A 17252-nucleotide genomic window follows, 5' to 3' on the forward strand; every position below is an offset into this window, starting at 1 on the left:
AAGGCACAAGTGAAAAAAGGGTGTAGCACTGCTCTTTATGTTCTCAGCGCGGGGCAGTATGCTCGCCAGCGCGAGGATTCGCAAAAATAAGTGTCTAATAGTGCTTTAAACAGGGTTCTAGAAGGAGCGTGAACAACCGTCTGAGGAAGGTCATTCCACTCAACTACTACTCGAAATGAGAATAAATTTTGTCTAATGAATGTGTGTGCTCTGAGCTTGAAAATTTTCTTACTATGTCCCCGCCGTGTGTTTGCTGGGTCAACGGTAAAAAACCTGTTTGCCAAGCTTTGTTCAAACAGGGCATAAATAAGAATTAGGTCCCCTCGGAGGCGAGGATACTCCAGGGGAGAGATCAAGCATCGCGAGACGGGTATCGTAGTCCACGGATTTGAGGCCGGCAACCATTTTCGTAGCGACTCGCTGGACATGCTGAATGAGGGTGACGTCTTTCGTGGGTCCTGAGTAGACAATTTGGCTGGCGTATTCTAGGAGCGGTCTGACGTAGGCCCCATAGAGCATCTGGAAGTCAATGCGAGTAATAGGGGAGAAAGTGTGTCGAATCATCCGTAAAATGGCGAATGTCTTTTGGGCCGATTTCTTATGGTGCAGTGAGAAGGCAAGTTTGAGGAGACCCAGATACCCAAATCCTTTTTGGCGTCTGTCCTCATGATGTCTTCTGGTCCTTTCTCACCATGCATAACAAAGGCATTCGCTGAGCCTCCTCCAAACGATATATGGACGCACTTTTCGTCATTCAGAGGAAGGTGTCAGCCCAACGACCACTGCTTGGCCGCGTCTACATCCATTTGGAAGGCACTGGTTTTGGTACTCCTGGATTTCAATTCACCCACAAAAAGTAGACATGGACTCGCAAGAACATCTGGGAGGTCGTTGACGTAGATCAGAAACAGCAATGGTTCCAGGACGAAGCCTTGAGGAACTCCAATGGAGACCGGCGCTAAAGAAGAGTAGGTCGAACCTATTCTCACTCGGAACGATCTGTCTGATAGGGACGCCTTAATCCAGCGAAGGACTTTTCCTTGAATCCCGTGAGGCTCGAGTTTGTGGAGCAGCGGGACGTGTGTGACCCTATCAAATGCTTTTGAGCAGTCAAAAAATATGGCGTCCGATGTGGGTCCTTCGTCCTTGGCTTGGGTTAGGCTGTCCATAAACACGAGCCTGTTTGTCACGCAAGAGCGGTGTGGGAGAAATCCGTGTTGGGCTGGAGATATCAGGCTGCCGGAAGTAAGGTGGTCTAGGATAGCACGCTTTAGAATGTGCTCCATCACCTTGCACGGTACGCTAGTGAGGCTTATAGGCATGTAGCTGCCAGGCGACAGTCGGTCACCAGGTTCGTAGATTGGCGTGACAATCGCTTCCTTCCAAGCAGAGGGAAGGCGGCCTCCGTCAAGCGACTGACAAAACACCTTATTTTTTTTAATTTCATCGTCGCTCGTGTTATTCAAGATATTTTACACGTAACTTAAAAGAATTCTTTGAATGGCACCCTTCACTCTGCAGCCAATTGTGCACTGCATTGATTCGCTTTTAGTATTCACACTGTGTTCCATTCTGTAGTGGTGGATTGTTAACGGGTGCAAGAGAGTTCGTAGTAGTGTGGGTCACTGCTCTGAGCATGCCAGAATGCAGGTCCCACGGTCCGCTGATTCATTGCTGTTAGCGGCAAGTGGGATGGTGTGTACAACACTGATGCTGCTGGCGTTAGGATCCACCCACCAGACTTGGTACTCGGTAATCCACTGGAACAGTAAAACAGCATGTCGTTCCATTGGAGCAGTGGAGAACTGACTGAATTAAGTGCCACCTCTGAATAGTCTATGTTGATCATGGCGATGTCAGCTTTGACCAGTTATCCAGTGCATTTTCCAGACTTACTTTCAGGACAAAGAAGCCTAAAGTGGAGTTTATTTTTCTCAGCATATACAGCCCCCTGAATCTCGAGTATCTCTTTGGCACATTCTCCCGTTCACTCACCATTATCCGCACGCACCTGCAGTTATGAATTCCTCGGTATCTTCCCGTGATCCGATGGCTAATCCAGACGTTGAAATTCGAATTGCAAGCGTATCAAACTTCAGTGGTCTACACTCATTTGCATATCCTCGAGCCAGAATAAATAGCGGGAAGACGTCCCCGGGCGCGAACTCCCCTGTGGGATTCACAGACATTTCATATAAAGCCTGTGGCACTGTGCCCGGGTTCAGCTGCATGACTTCTAGGATGAATAGGGCACAACATACTGTACGATCTTACAGCTTGATTTCTGGGAGTGCTTTTCGCCCCCGGGACACTGGACACCCGGCGTGTTTTTTCACATGGGACACCCTTGAAAAAGTTCCTCTAAGGTGCTTTAAGACTTCGAAATTACCCTCTGTTCACCACCCTGAGCCTATTAGGTTTCCTTAATTGCTGGTTGTATGTCTGTTATTGGACAATGCCCGGAAGCCAGAAGTAAGACCAAGGTTGAATGACCGTCCCTATTGATCCGAGATGCACGCTGGATGCCCGCGTCAACAGCGACTGGAAGGTAGTCGAGGCGAACGCAGCCAAATTGATTCAGGAATTCATGCCCTTTTTGGTTATTATGAAGGGTGTACGATTAGAGCCTGAGTCCATACTCTATCTTGCGTAACTAAGTACTCTGGAAAGTTTCAAACTGGATGCTAATTTGTGTGGTGCCGGCTGATTTGTGCAAGCTTTCTACTCCTCTTTACACTACAACTTGTCTTCTCCATGACAGTTCAGGTAGCGCTGCACAAATGTGGCTTTAGTCCGGGTGATTAGGATACCGTTCTGTTCCAATATGCTAAACGCTAGCGCGTTCAGCCTATTCTAAACTCTAAATCAGCTGTGTACGGCATCTATGTCATTTTCTTCGCTCCGGTCAGTGTATCTCCGACGCCCTTGCGTGTGGAGTTCGATGGCGTAGTCTGTCACTCTATCACAAGTTAAGCCCTAATTTTGGGTGGCGTTCAGTGACTCTAAAGAGCGCAACTTGACCAGTGGTCTATAAGGGGTCAACGCAATGAAATTTTTGTTTTTGTTTTTGGAAAAGCTGTGCCACTCTCGTACAGGAAATATTGTGGTCTTTAACACGGTAGAGCACCGCAGCTAGCTGGGCTATCCGGGAGCCAGACCTAGCAAGGAATAAATATTACCGTTTGCGGTCAGTAAGCAGTACCACCCATATCCGGTGAAAGAGCAGTCGAGCTTCCAGGCAAAAATCATGCGGTGGCTGCGGTGCCGATGCGCGCAATGAATCTAACGGAGGCGACATCCATTCCAATCTCGACTTATATAAGACCACTGCGGTAGGAGTTGAGTGTCCAACTATATACAGACAGTGGTATGTGGCAAGTGCGTCCGCACGATCAAGTGAAGAGGACAGGTGGATGTGTACGGCAGGGACCCCAGCAAAACGGGTTTGAGGGTAGGAGGCGCAGGTGGTCAAACTCGGCCAACTGAAGAAGACATCCTCAGTCTTGCAGCAAGATTTACAAGTTGTGGTGAAAGGAAGCATGGAGCGGAAAAAGAGCTGGTGCGATAACCGAAATTCAGAGGGGGTGGACGCAGTTGGGACTGAACAATGAGCATCTCTCTTATGCACGCATCTGCACACCAGTTTGTTTTTGACGGGAGACCATATTAGAGCTCAGCTGAATCTCTCGTTTGTGACGTCATTTTTCAACTGCCGGCTACACTAGAAGTAGTCCCGGAATATGGAGACCAGTTACAGATGAAAATGGTGGTGGTTCAACTTCAGATGGCTCTGGAAGCAATGGTATATATGTAGCGGCATGCAACCATCAAAAAGAGAGCACAGGTAAATAGTATCCAGGTTGTCTGGAAGGAACACCTGAAAATGGCGTAGAACAAATGCTTAGAAAACTATAACAAATTGAAGCCACAGTTTACAGCTATCCGATAAGCTCTGGACGAAAGAAAGCACCTCGAAATCCGCGGCGCACGCACTGTTTGCTTGGGTGGACAAACAGGATGAAAAGCGTTACAGGGGACATTGCTCCATGCTGTAATCTTCCTTGTGTACCACTTCGTGTCTGGGTGCCCGAGAAATGAAGTCGGTACGGGTAATATGTACAGACCTCCAGCCATTGTGCACTGGTTTCAGTCGGTTCAGTGAGGATCGATTCTTAAACAGGCACCCCAAACTTCCCTGTTAACGCAGCTCGAAACAAAGAAACTTTGTCATTACGTTTTAACATTTGATTTTATTTATTTTAACCCTGAATTCCAACCCAGGCGGCCAGAAGTTTGTAGCCCACTGTGAGCAGAATTCAAGTTTAAATGATGTTCCTCATGAGGACGACGTGAAATTTTGCGGGAAGGTTGGTTTCTTCATTTGTTTTGTAGTGCATTTGAAAATTATCTGAAAATTACCCGAGGAATAAGTACACCGTCTTTGTCCGCGCAGACGCAACTCGGAGAAGCCGTTCGCAAACCCTATAGGTTTCCCTGTCGTTGCAGTAGGCATCCCGTTAGATAAAGCCAACGAATTTGTCACAGCTAGTAAGTTTTCTATAGAGGAGAATGTCGGTAGCTCAGGTAGCGTAGATGGTCGTTGGCATGTTCGCTGAGCTGGGCAATTTGTTTGCAAACGTTTCATCACCAACCGAGGTGACATTATCAGTGCGTAGTTGTGCGTAGCGGTGGGTTAGTGGTTGTTCCACAACCACCGCTACGCCCAACTACGCACTGATGATGTCACCTCGATTGGTGATGAAACGTTTGAAACCAAATTGCCCAGCTCAGCGAACATGCCAACGAACAGCTAGTAAGTTTTTGTCTTTAACGATGGTCAGCATAAACTATGTCAGGTGTACGCCGATGTTCTATCTTAACGGTTTACTGTATCTTTGATGGTACCATAAGAAGAATTAATGGATCTGTGGGCGAGTACATCAGAAAATACAACAAGATAGGCAGTGGCTTGTAGTTATAGCACAAATTTAGTGGGTTAGGACGAATATGCGGGCGCACGTAGCGCGCAAGTTTGGAAAAAAGTAGGGATGTGTTGAACAATGGGCAAGCCATCAGACTGGGTGTGGCAACTAGGCACGCCCGTCGCAACGTTCTACTGTGGTTTGTGGACAGCTCCGTACATGAACACCCTATTTGGGCTATCAGGTGATCTCATGTTAGCTCGGACTGTCCAATGAATGAAGAGTAATTAGGACCAGCATGGATCAAGGATATTCTTAGATCCATCAAGAACGCGGCTATGGATGCCGTTCAAATGAGGCAATGAAACACTCGTGTCTATGCTGAAGACTTAAAATAGAAAAGTATCAAAAGGTTCTGCTAGAAGATACCATGATATGAGCAAGACCACGGCCCCGTACAACAGGCTGCTCGGAGTGCGCAGAATTTCTAAATACCACAGTGAGACCAAACCACCCGATATTAAACAAACGGTATTCGATACTCAGGCAGGGCTACCGGGTATGCGGGCAATGCGAACAGTTGTGAGCTTATTTGAATCTAAATGAGGTGCGATGGTGAAGTTTTGCGTAGGCACTTTCGTTCGGGGCGTGAATTAGAGAAAACGTGAGGTACCTGGTAGTGATCCGTGCTTGAACGATGAGTTACCCTGCGAATGCCGCAGTTACAGCCTAAGGAAAAGCGCGACATTTTCGCCAAACGTGTTAGCTTATATTAAGTGTGCCACTATAAGCGATTTTCGCTTCAATGTAAATGATGTTTTGGATCAATGGGTGTACCCGGTATAAGTGTTACAAGCGAGGAAGGTTAAGGTTTGTGGCACAGGCGTTCGACAAAGGTTGCTTCCATTTTAGATTTGCTTGGAAAGAAACCAGTGTTACACCGACCTACCGGACTGTTGACCGACTATCGCCTGGCAGCTACAGAACTATAACCCATATTAAGGTTTAAGGTGATGGAAAGAGCGGGCTTCCCTAGATAACCACAGATAACCGTATCTCTGGCTCAACATGGGTTTATCCTAAACAATTCATGCTTGACAAACTGCTTGTATTTATGGACAGCTTAACCCAAGCCATGAACGAGAGCCACATATCGGGTGGCGTGTTTTCCGACTTCTCAAATCATTGAATCAGGTGCCACTCATCACCCTGCTCCACAAACTCGAGTGTTACGGGATTCAAAGAAAAATCTCACATTAGATTGAGGCGTTCCTATCAAACAGATCTTTCCAGATGAAAGTAGCACGACCTATTCTTTCCGGCGCCGGTATCCATAGGATTTCCTCATGGCTCCGTTTTGGGACTACTTCTGTTTCCGATCTACATCAACGACTTTTCAGGAGTTCTTGCATATCTATGTCTACTTTTTCGGACGCGTTGAAATCCCGGAGTCTGAATACCAGTGCCCTACAAATGGATGTAGACGCTGAGAAGCGGTGGTCGTTGGACTGGCACCTTCCTCTAAGTGAGGAAAAGTGCCTGCATATGTCACTTAAGGAGACAGAGAAAAGTAAGCGTAAACCAGGATACATCACAGGAATAGGTGCCAAAGAGGTTTGGGTATCTGGCTCTCTTCAAGGATGTCCTCACTACACAATGGGAAGTCGGCCCAAAAGGCATTCGCCGTTCTAAAAAGATTCGGCACATTTTCTTCCGTATTACCCGCACCCACTTCCAAGTACTCTGTGCAGCCTACTTCAGACCACTCCCAAAATATGCCAAACATGTTGTCTACTCATGACACACGAAAGACATGACCCTCATGAGCTTATCCAGCGAGGTGCTGCGAAAGTGGTTGTCGGCCTTAAATCCGTGGACTACGAAACGCGCCTCGCGATGCTTGATCTCTTTGCCCTGGAGTATCGTCGTCTCCAAGACGACCCACTTCTTACAGATGCGCTGTGAACAAAGCTCAGCCTACGGATTTTTTACCGTTGACGAGGGAAACACCCGGTAGGGACATGGAAGAATCTCAAGTTCAGAGCGCACACTTTAATTAGGCAAACGTTTTCTTATTTCGGGTAGTGCATGCATGAAATAACCTTCATCCGACAGTAGTCCACGCTCCTTTTAGAACCCAGTTTTAAAGTTTTACTAAGTACCTATTTATGAGAGTTTTGCACTTGCAAGCATGCTGATCAGTGCTGAGAACTTGAAAAGCAGTTCTACACCCCTTTTTCACTTGTGCCTTTCAGATGAACGACAGTTGCTGAAAAACAAGAACAAAACTGACCCGGAAAACTTGGGCACAATACTCGATCCTGTGTACAAATCAGTGAATCCGTAAATCTCCTTGATTGCAGGAGGAAGAGTATGAGGCTCAGAATAAAACTGAGAGTGTTGTTGGGGGTTATTCTGTTTGAATGAAGTCTGCCAACCCTATAGGCTTTCGCGCTAAAGGTTGACATGGTATGGGGAGCATTGGTGGGCTTTTATGGCTGGGTAGTGACCGAAATGGCCGATTGTGTAGTGCTTATGTGGATACTCAGGCAAGGCGCATTGAAGGTACGGATTATGCGGAGTCAGTGTTTATTGGCTACTGTGGAACAAAATTGGAATTTGTGACGTTGAGCCGATTAATGTGGGTTTAAGGATATTTGTTTCCTGTCGATGGAATGCGGTCTTCAGCTTAGTTATCATTCTTTTTCGAGACAGTTAGATCTTATCAGCAGTGGCTGTATTTTCAGCAGCTTATCTATTCAGATAATGTAGACTTGATTGTCAGAGTGAACATGGTTATTAATACTTAGGCCCGAACGATGGGTTGGATGAGGTCCAAGCCTATACGACAGACATGAAAAGGAGCCTCAGAGTGCCCGAGATAGCAATGGGCTTTCGCCGTGTTACAGGTCTGATACGTGAAGCGTTTTCAGCTAAAATTGGATGTTACAGACCACAAAAGACTCGATTTTCTAAAAACATTCGTGAGATGATGTTCGGTTTCTAGGAAGCGAGCCCCAGCTTTGTGATGCTGCTACTGCGGTTGAACATGGAACGGTTAAAAGTTATCTTTGGGACGACGGAGCCGTTGTTTCTATTCAGCTGAGGGGTATCTAATTCGGGTGGGGGCAGAAGTATCCGGAACCTATGATTTGATGCCATAAAAATACATTCCCTCCTCCATTATTTCCGAAACTGCCATGTTTATTGGTGCAGGTTCGAAGAGCATGAGGACGTTGAATTAAAGAGCTCAAGTTTCTACCACTGTATCTTACGACTTCCTTGAAAAATTTCTTTTCAGCCTTAAGTTGTCTGCGTCAATTAATGAATGTGATTGCTAAATCTCGCCATCAGATCATCGTTGTGCGTGCGAAACCCGGTTATCACCAACGAGGCTGATTGGGCAAGTTTCCCTTCATAACAGTAGGAATCCAGCTTCTGCGTGGGCGTCGATAGGCATTATGGACGCGGGACTTCATTGAGCACTTGGTGAGTTAGCCGCTACAACTTTGTTTAATCACGTGCATCGCTGATATTGTTGGAGGTAAACGTGAGATGTAATTTATTACGTATTATTCCTTCCAGAAACCCAGTTGAGTGTAGGCTGCTACCTGAGAACGGGAACTGGATTGACGACGTCTCACGTTTGTACTTATGTTACCGATTAAATGAAATACGAAGAATGAAATAAATAAACAGAAACGAAGTTCGCCAAGGATGATTTTATATTCTCCGGATGCGGGGCTGGCGGACGGGCGTGTGAGCATGAGGGACCGTCGTTAGACATTTCATCCAATTAGTTACGTCTGACGAGTTTAACACGTACGCACGTTGTTCAACACACCACTTTAATGAGATTTACACAGAATATTCTGTAGATGTTACCTCTTATTTGGAAATAGCCCAAGAACGTTAGAATATGCTGAGGTTTGCGTCGAGATTTTGTCTCGTAAACTGATGATCATATGCGGATAAGCGGTGGTCGGCGTATCTGAAAGTTCACTCACTTAAACAAAAGGTTGTGAGCAACTAATTATTGAAACGTTCAATTGGATTAAATTAACTGACCGTTAAATTCGCAACTTCTAAACCCCCATAGCTCCGGTGAAATCTATTTCGGTTTACTTCTAGTGAGCGGCGTTTTACTGTGGTGTGCGATCCGTGTATGCTCCGGCATTCTAATCGGCTGGTTGTGCACAGATCAGGAAGCGCGCTCATTTAGAAGCGAATTCAGACCATGCTAGGCAAAAACAATTACGTTTCTGTCGGCGTCATTCCACTTCTTAATGACTGGGTGCTCAGTTGCCAGAACATCGAAAAATGGGGCCCTTGCTGAATGTCGGTTTATGACCGACCTTCTGGAATGTTGCAGGAATTCGTTAAGGGTTTGTAGTTGAGGAAAATATCTCTATAGACCTAATGTTCTTGTGTTGGTTCAGATACTTTCTTATTTGCAGCAGTTTGACATACCCACTTTCTGTGGTATTTCTTCGCAGAACTTCGTGGTGGACACCAGTATAGGCAACATGGGGGTGAATAGTCAGTGCAGTTTCAGTAATAAAATTTTGGTATTATGGATGCTCTAGGTATAACTGATTTAAGTGTCCTGCGTCAATTGGCGTGTAACCCGTCCGTATAATTATGGACACCACGCAATACAGTCATTTCGGCCACCAAGGATGCTCGCTTCTAATGCCTTCCGGCATGCAAATCGGTTTCATCAAACACGAAAGCTCGTATTTTTGCATGTTGTGGTTTGCCATTGTCCGCCTCACCCTGGTTGATGATAACGGTACTATTGGTGTAATATTTGCAGCTAACCGATCAACGAGAGCGTCTTCATTTTCACCAGAGAAGTTTACCTCTTCGTCCTTCTCGAAAAATCCGATGAATGAAACATTGACCGCGAAGTTTTGTGTGCGCGAAAAACGGTGATACCCCATTCACTGAAATGCAGGAAAGGCGAATGTGAGCATAGGGGAATGGCCTACCTCTTGGGTTGATCATTAGGAGTTTAAAAAAACGCTAATATTGGTGGCCTAGGAATTCCTGAGCTTCGCCGAATTGTAATTGTTGCCTTGCGGTTCATGACCGTCCGCTTGGAAAAGTTGCCATTACGAAAGACCTGAAACCAACTTGCTCTTTACGGGCGAAAATCTTCAACACAAGCCACAAAGAAGCCTGGTCAGTGCATGCGTAAACTAAGCCTATGCATTTCGGAAGCCGCTCCAACGGGGAACACTGCGAAAACTAAGTGCTGGCACAAAGGCCTAATGTGTGAGCTCAGCCGAGGTTGCCCACCAACCTAAATATATGAACCCGACTGCCATGTGTTTCCTGGTACCTACATAAATGTTAGCCGCAGAAAGCGAAGCACTTTGGAGAACGTCCAACTTTATGGAGCAAGCAGGATGTACCAGCGGTTTCAAGTACTTACCAGCACAACAAAAATGTGAATACCGGTATAATTCAACCCCAATGGAGAATTACGCCACACTTTGGACACGTAGGCAAGCTTGTCTTCAACGGGTGGCCTGAATGCCTTGGTTGACGTAACATTTGTGTTGTCACGAGATGAGGCCAATTGTCTGGAAATATTTCATGTTGCACTTGCAACAGAAGTGCAGAGGTGCGGAGGCTGTATGCAACACTCGCGTCTCAAGGCAGAAAAGGAATGTAGGAGCCTTATTACTGACCAGCAAAAGAATGGTGAGATTTGCTTAAATCTTAGATAAAACTTGAGTTCTTTCCTCTTAGCGGTTATACATGAAGAATTCAAAATTCGTCTTGGCAAAACAAGCTGCTTTCCGCTGTACTTAACAGCAGAGACCACATGATGACATGTCAGTAACCGAGGGCACTAAAGCAAAAACAGACACTTCACTGCTTTCTCATTGCCATCGCCGAAAATAAGATACACTTTCTTAAACTAGGCAAACTCTGCAATTCAACTATGACTGTGGTTGACCCACTGCTGAGATTATGTCACCAGCTGGTTTCACCCTGCAGGTAAACAAAACTTCCTTTTGCAAGGGAGTCACTTCTCCAATCTTGCTAAACCTGGCTTTTGAAATTTTTACACATAAGAAGAAACCCAAGTGATGGCGGCATGGGGCATCGCCACCTTCACGCCACTTAGCTGTCAATTTTCTTTTTTTCCGTCTATTATTGCAACATTCACCGGTGACATCATTCGCACAAAATATTCAACAACGATATCATACCATTCTTGCGGCTTACTGCGGATCAAGCGGTGAAACACATTTAACAGAACAACCCCCAACTCTGGCTACATCCGACCACATGTGGGGAACACATCTGCTACACTGACTCGTTTAATTAGATTGCACATCACCACTTTGGTTTGCAAAGTACAAGGCAGCCGCTTCGGCTTGAATGAAAAAACTTGCGAACTGCCACCATCACAAAAAAGACACGCCATCCCCCCAAACGTGCGCAACGCCTCTCGGATGTTCTGCAAGTCACAAATATGATTATCTAAGCGGCACGGTTTATCGCGCGCACCTCGAGCAAGATCATCTGTCAAGTTAAATCCACATTTTTGCCAGAAATAGTGACGGATAACCATAGGGAGGGACCTAAAATCTTCAACAGACGAAAAAACACTTTATCCACTATTAGACTTTCTTTGAATCTCTTCGCTGGCAAGCTCGCTGCCCCACGCTGGGACTCTAACAAGCGATGATACATCTTTCTCTGGCGCATGCGTTCCAGAGGAATGGTAACCGCTGGACGTCAAGGGAAAATCCCACCGAGAAAAATGGGCGAAAGCCTCCATCCTCTGTATTGATTCGTGAATCCGTGACTGAACTTGAACCCTTGTTTGAACTTTCCAAGGTCATTGGCACAAAAAGGGCAAGCTGCAGGGACTAGGTCGAACCTATCACTATGCGTTCATCGTATGACATAATGTGTGTATGTTTCTCACCATATACAATTACCCTCACTGAGCCACCAGGACATCAAGCCAGGAAGCAGCTTTCCATTCGTACGCACCGTTGTGAACTTAGAGCATTATTATGACCTCATTGTCCTGTGAGTGGCGCTTCGGTTTTAGCACATTCCCGTTCTGTTTGCCTCCGCTGTTAGCTCTTGCCTCACCAACCACACTTTTCGCCGCTTTGGGAGGTAGAATTCAAAGTCAGGGGCCCAAGATGGATTGCATTGACCAAACTCTCTTCGTCAGTCTGTACAACCGGGAGGTATCATCTGCCTGCACAGTCCTTTGTCTACCGAGCCCCGTCTCCAGTCTCTTAGCACCACACAGACAAACGTTGACGGCCCATCTGATTGGCAATCATCTTACCAATGTGCCTTTTTTCTCTGAAGCATCCAATTGTTTTGGGAAATTTTATTTCTCCGCCTGTCTATCAACAAGTTCATGAATGCACTACTTTTGAAGACGCCATCCACAAGCCCGGAGGGATGTACAATAAACATCAAAATAAAGTGTTTGTCCGTCACGTTCTGGCTGCTGTTAAACAAGAACCAGGTCAACTAGCCGACGCACTTCTGAAAAAACAAGTCACCTTGCCGAAAACTGCAATTTTGGCCCGGTTTCTGCAGATGAACATCTGGATGAGGCTATTCGGGACACTTTCATCGCATGTTTGCACTATAATTCCGTTCACCAACGACTGCTGGTGAAAGGGAGGAGGCCTTTGCTGCGGAGGTATTAGAAAATGCCAACCGAACAGTTACAGACTATCTGACAGGGAAGCATCTTGTTCACTAAATATCCATCTTCTTCTTGATCGCGTCTTTCTGACCATTCGCATTTATTCAACGACTGTTTCTCAAATCCAAGCAAATGCTACAGAGCGAATCCACAAATTCCGCAAATGGTCTCTATTTTTCGAGAGACGTTAGCGGACTTACAAAAAACATGCTACTTGCATGCCTTCCCCCTCAGTAGTATCACCGTTACTCTGGTAAAGCACACTCATAAGCTTCAACGAGCGCTCGAAGAAGCACGTCTGCTTGAACATGCTCAACAACAATCTCGTTCATACGACTCGTCTTTTCATGTTCCCTGGAGTGCCAGATCTATCGAAACGGATAAGCTTTTGACTCCAGTTCGTGATACACATTTTATCGCACTGACTCTAATGACGCGATTGCAAGCACATCCTTGTCCAACTTCTTCTGGCAACGGTAAGCACATTTGTTCAAAATATCTGATCTCTCTTTCTTTCTGTCACTCCTGCGTAAAGAAGGGTCATCTCGAAAAATGTCATTGATCTTACAGAGAGTTCAAGCCGCATCGCGTCGTCGGTGAACCCTGGTACCTCATCTATTTTCAACATTCCTCTATCCATTGAACTTTCCAAATTAGTCGTTGATGTTATGGTGGATAATATCCCATTTCATGCTCCTATTGATACTGGTAGCTGTGAAAGTTATATTTCTTCTAATATTTCACTGAAGCATGGTTGGACATTAGCACCCTCCAAAGGTGCAAACTCTATGGCTTCAGCGTAATAATCTCGTGCTACTAGCGGCCATCTTTATGCCACCGTGCTGTAAAAAAGCACGTGATACGAGCGTGTCAAACTCTTGCTCTTGTCCAATTTATGTTCAGACCACATCCTTGGTCTGGATTTTCTCGGCCAACACCAAAGTGTAGCCATACCATTCACGAATAAACGGCCCCCATTTGCCGCGTGCATGCTGAAAGCACCGAGTCAGTGCTCCTACTTTGTTTGATAATCTCGCCCCTGGGTGTACCCCGATCACCACAAAATCGTTTTGCTCAGGCGGATACGGTATTTATCGAGGCGGAGATTCGGAAGCTACCAGCTGGCAAAATTATTGAACCGTCTATACCTCCTAAGCGCACCTAGGTTCTCTTTACTACAGATGGTCATCGATAACCGCCAAACCATAAATCGCTTCACGTATCTTGATGCGTATCCTCTGCCAAATGTGGACGAACTTGTGGGGAAGGTTCCCCATTACACGGTGTTAACCACACTGATCACTATAATCAAAGACGACTTCACTGTCGATACTGATGATTCACTGTCGTTTAACCATGGGGTTCGTTTAATTATATTCAAAGCCCTAGAGTGAAAAGAGAAAAAGTACTGGTAAGGTAGGAGACCTATGCCAGGCATTTTGAGGCGCCCACACCTCCAAGTGCTCAGTCGAATATTCTGGAAATAATGACAGGACGAATGCCGCCATTTCTTGTACTGCCTCTAGCCAAACACAGGTGTTGTCACTGATGCCCGAATCTGGAAGCAGTACAACAACGACAACACCCAAACTCTGCCTTATCTCCACCGCCATCCTGCCAAGCCATGCGTTGTCCACGTCGCGGTTCGCACCATTCTGAAGGGGGCACGAAGGACAGCAATCGTCTCTTTAGATGACGTTCCTGCATGCGTAGTACGTGACCAAGCCACCTTAATCGATGATACTGGATGTTTTTCCGGTTGAAGTACCTGCAGCCCAACCAAATAGCTGTTTTCTAATCACCTTATTGCTAGCAAACTGACGCTATCCAAACCAGCCACGCTTCTGAGACATCGGTGGTCGAATACCTGGAGACGCCTAACATCATTTATCAGCAGAAGCCATGACTCTCACCTGTACAAGAACATAGCCTGGTACACGCAGTCTCTATGATATAGTGATGTTTCCTGACGTTACAATTGACGCAAATTACCAAACGTGGTTCGAACTTTGAGATTTTTGCGCTAAATTCATCACCAAATTCATCCGCCAGCTAATACAACTATCGATGTTTGTAAAGTTTCCGCAATATCCGGTGATTCTGCTTGAATTGTGAGGGATATGTTTGCAGACAGAACTTTCTGGAGCATGAGTTTGGACTTTGAAGGTGTAAGGCGCATACCGAAACATGGTATGATGGTAGTCAGTCTTTCGACGGCGTAGTAGCGAAGCATCGGTGTTGAACACTGAGGTCATGCTGTCGATGATGATGATGATAATGATAATGATGAATCTATTCAACATGTCTTGTGCTTTGCTCTGGTCCTCAAAGATGATGGCAACATCATCCGCATAGTCCATATCCACAAGGCTCTCACCAGCAGCAATTTGAAAGCCGGTGTTTTAAAGACCTCCCGGCGTTCGTCCCATTATTTCATTAATGATGAAGTTGAACGGGAATGGAGAGGGTGGACATCCTTGTTGGACACGCTCTTTGTAGGAAAACTTTTGGAATGCTTACCATACATTGTCGCCCGCCAAAAAGTATTTGAATATAGATATAGGATTATGTTCGAAAACTTTTTGGGCATACCCTGTTAAGCAAGTGAAATTAACATCTCTGACCGATGGGCAGAATCAGACGCATCATTGAAGTCGAGAAATACTGGGATTGTAGTCTTTTGTACCTATGGCGTTGCTCTGGTACCTGATGGAATTGTGAAGATGTGGTCAACGCAGCCTCTAGCCGGTCGAAGTCCCACTTGATGCTCACGAGTCTAGGGTTCGCGTGCCACCAAAAGACGTCGAAGCATCAGTGACGTCAGAAGCCTTGATAAGATAGGAGTCGAACGAAACCTCTGTGGTTGCAACATCCAATGCTAGTCCCCTTTTTGGAAATGGGCGTCGCTGTTGATTCACCAGTGTGATTAACTCGCACGTAGACAGGATATAGCGCAACTCGTCCTTCAATCACGGGATCAACATCACGCGGTCACAAGTGTTGACTGGCCCCTCGTGATGTTGATATCGTGATTGGAGGATGAGCGGCACTATATCCTGTCTACGTGCGAGTTAATCACACTGCTGATCAGCCACTGGTGGCCGAATGGTTAAGTGTTCAAACCACTAGCCAGGAGGTCGAGGGTTCGAGACTCTTCGGAGTTTCGTGAGATGCGCACTGCTGATGATTCATAATAAGGAGGAAGCAGCTGTATAGTGCGTTCTGGCCTTTCAGCATGGATTGGCTTCACTTACAGCACGGAATCTTCGCAAAAATTCGCCCAGCTTGTCTAGGGCGGTCTCTTTTTCCCAGCTAGATCTTAATAGGCACTGGCTAGAAAGTCCACCACCGCCCTTAAAAAGTGCTAGTAAAAGGTTATCTGGACCAGCAGCGCTATGACGTTTGATGATGGGAATATACTTGGACACGTTTGGGGATGAAGGCGGCTACATTTTCGCAGTCCGCCCATCTGTTAAAGGTCAATATTCTTGATTTGAGGTAAAGGGCGACCACCTGAATTGCTGGCGGAGTGTTGTGCCCAGTAGTCCAAACGTTATGTTTCGCTGTATATCAGTGCGCCATTTTAGTCCCCGTTTATTTCCCTGTCAAGTGGTTTATACGGCACATTCGAACGAACTAAGTGGAACAGTCTACAGACGTTTCCAGGGTTCTTCGCATCTTCCTTTTCGGCCTTTCGGGTCCACCAAGCTTCTCGTCCGCACTGACACTCAGCCTCACTTGGTGTCGGATGATGCATCGGCTGGAGTTGTGATGGCGGCAAGGAGGATTCTGTCACCAGCTCCCCTCAGCAAAGACATGACTCTGTCGGGGATCTAATATTTGAATGAGGTTGGCTGGGTTGTACCGCAAACAGACATTCCGGCTTCGAGTAGCCCCTTGGCTATATTTTTCCAGGGCTATTTACATCCGACATCGTGCCGTTTGGCAGGCGTTCGAGGAGCTGGTTTTGATAATTTATTTTGACTTTTTGTTCACTAGCTTCTCAACGACTAAGCAAGTTGTGCGCGTTTTGCGTGCATCTGAAAAGCGCAGCGAAAAGCAGTAGTATGCAAGTACATGATCCGAGTCCAGAGTAAGGTTGCGGAATGAGCGGTGGGAGGTGAGCAACCCACGTGTTGTAGTCTATTTGGATTGGGGGCTGGTTTGTTGGTGTGCACCACGTTGTCAAGCGGTTTCCACTGTTATGAAAATTTGTACTGCAAATAAGCAATATGTGTTCGGCACACATCTGAAGCAGCCGATCCCCGTTGTCCGTGCGTCTCATGTCCAATGCAATATGGCCACCCAGCCAGTCCTCAGCGGCGCTTAATCTACCTATCTGATTATTCATGTCTCCAGATAATACAACGATGTCCGAGCATTAAGCCTTCTGTGGAACGGCACGTAGAACGTCATAGAAAATGTTCTCGGCGGATTCAGGGCTACAGTCAGTTGGGGCGTAAACAGACACAACAAACGGTGCGTTGGACGCCACATCCTCTAAATTATCTAACAGATGTTGCCAAGCGAACCGCACAGAGGTGACTACCAACGGTATTCCAATCAAGCCGACGATTCTGCTTGTTCGCTCAATACAGTATCCACCCCAGCATATCCGGCGGCAGCGGCCT

At 46.2% G+C, this 17252-nt stretch overlaps 1 protein-coding gene across 1 annotated transcript; it reads right to left on the reverse strand.

Annotated features, from left to right (window-relative positions):
* Positions 1-1997: 1997 nt before the first annotated feature.
* T265_06785 (hypothetical protein) lies at positions 1998-2189 on the reverse strand (the record flags this gene model as incomplete). The annotated part of the gene is made up of 1 exon (XM_009172138.1): positions 1998-2189. One exon carries the CDS (start codon positions 2187-2189, stop codon positions 1998-2000), a length of 192 nt encoding a protein of 63 aa, XP_009170402.1.
* Positions 2190-17252: the final 15063 nt, after the last annotated feature.

Source organism: Opisthorchis viverrini (genome assembly GCF_000715545.1).
Source record: "Opisthorchis viverrini unplaced genomic scaffold opera_v5_145, whole genome shotgun sequence".
Taxonomy (NCBI): Eukaryota; Metazoa; Platyhelminthes; class Trematoda; order Opisthorchiida; family Opisthorchiidae; genus Opisthorchis; species Opisthorchis viverrini.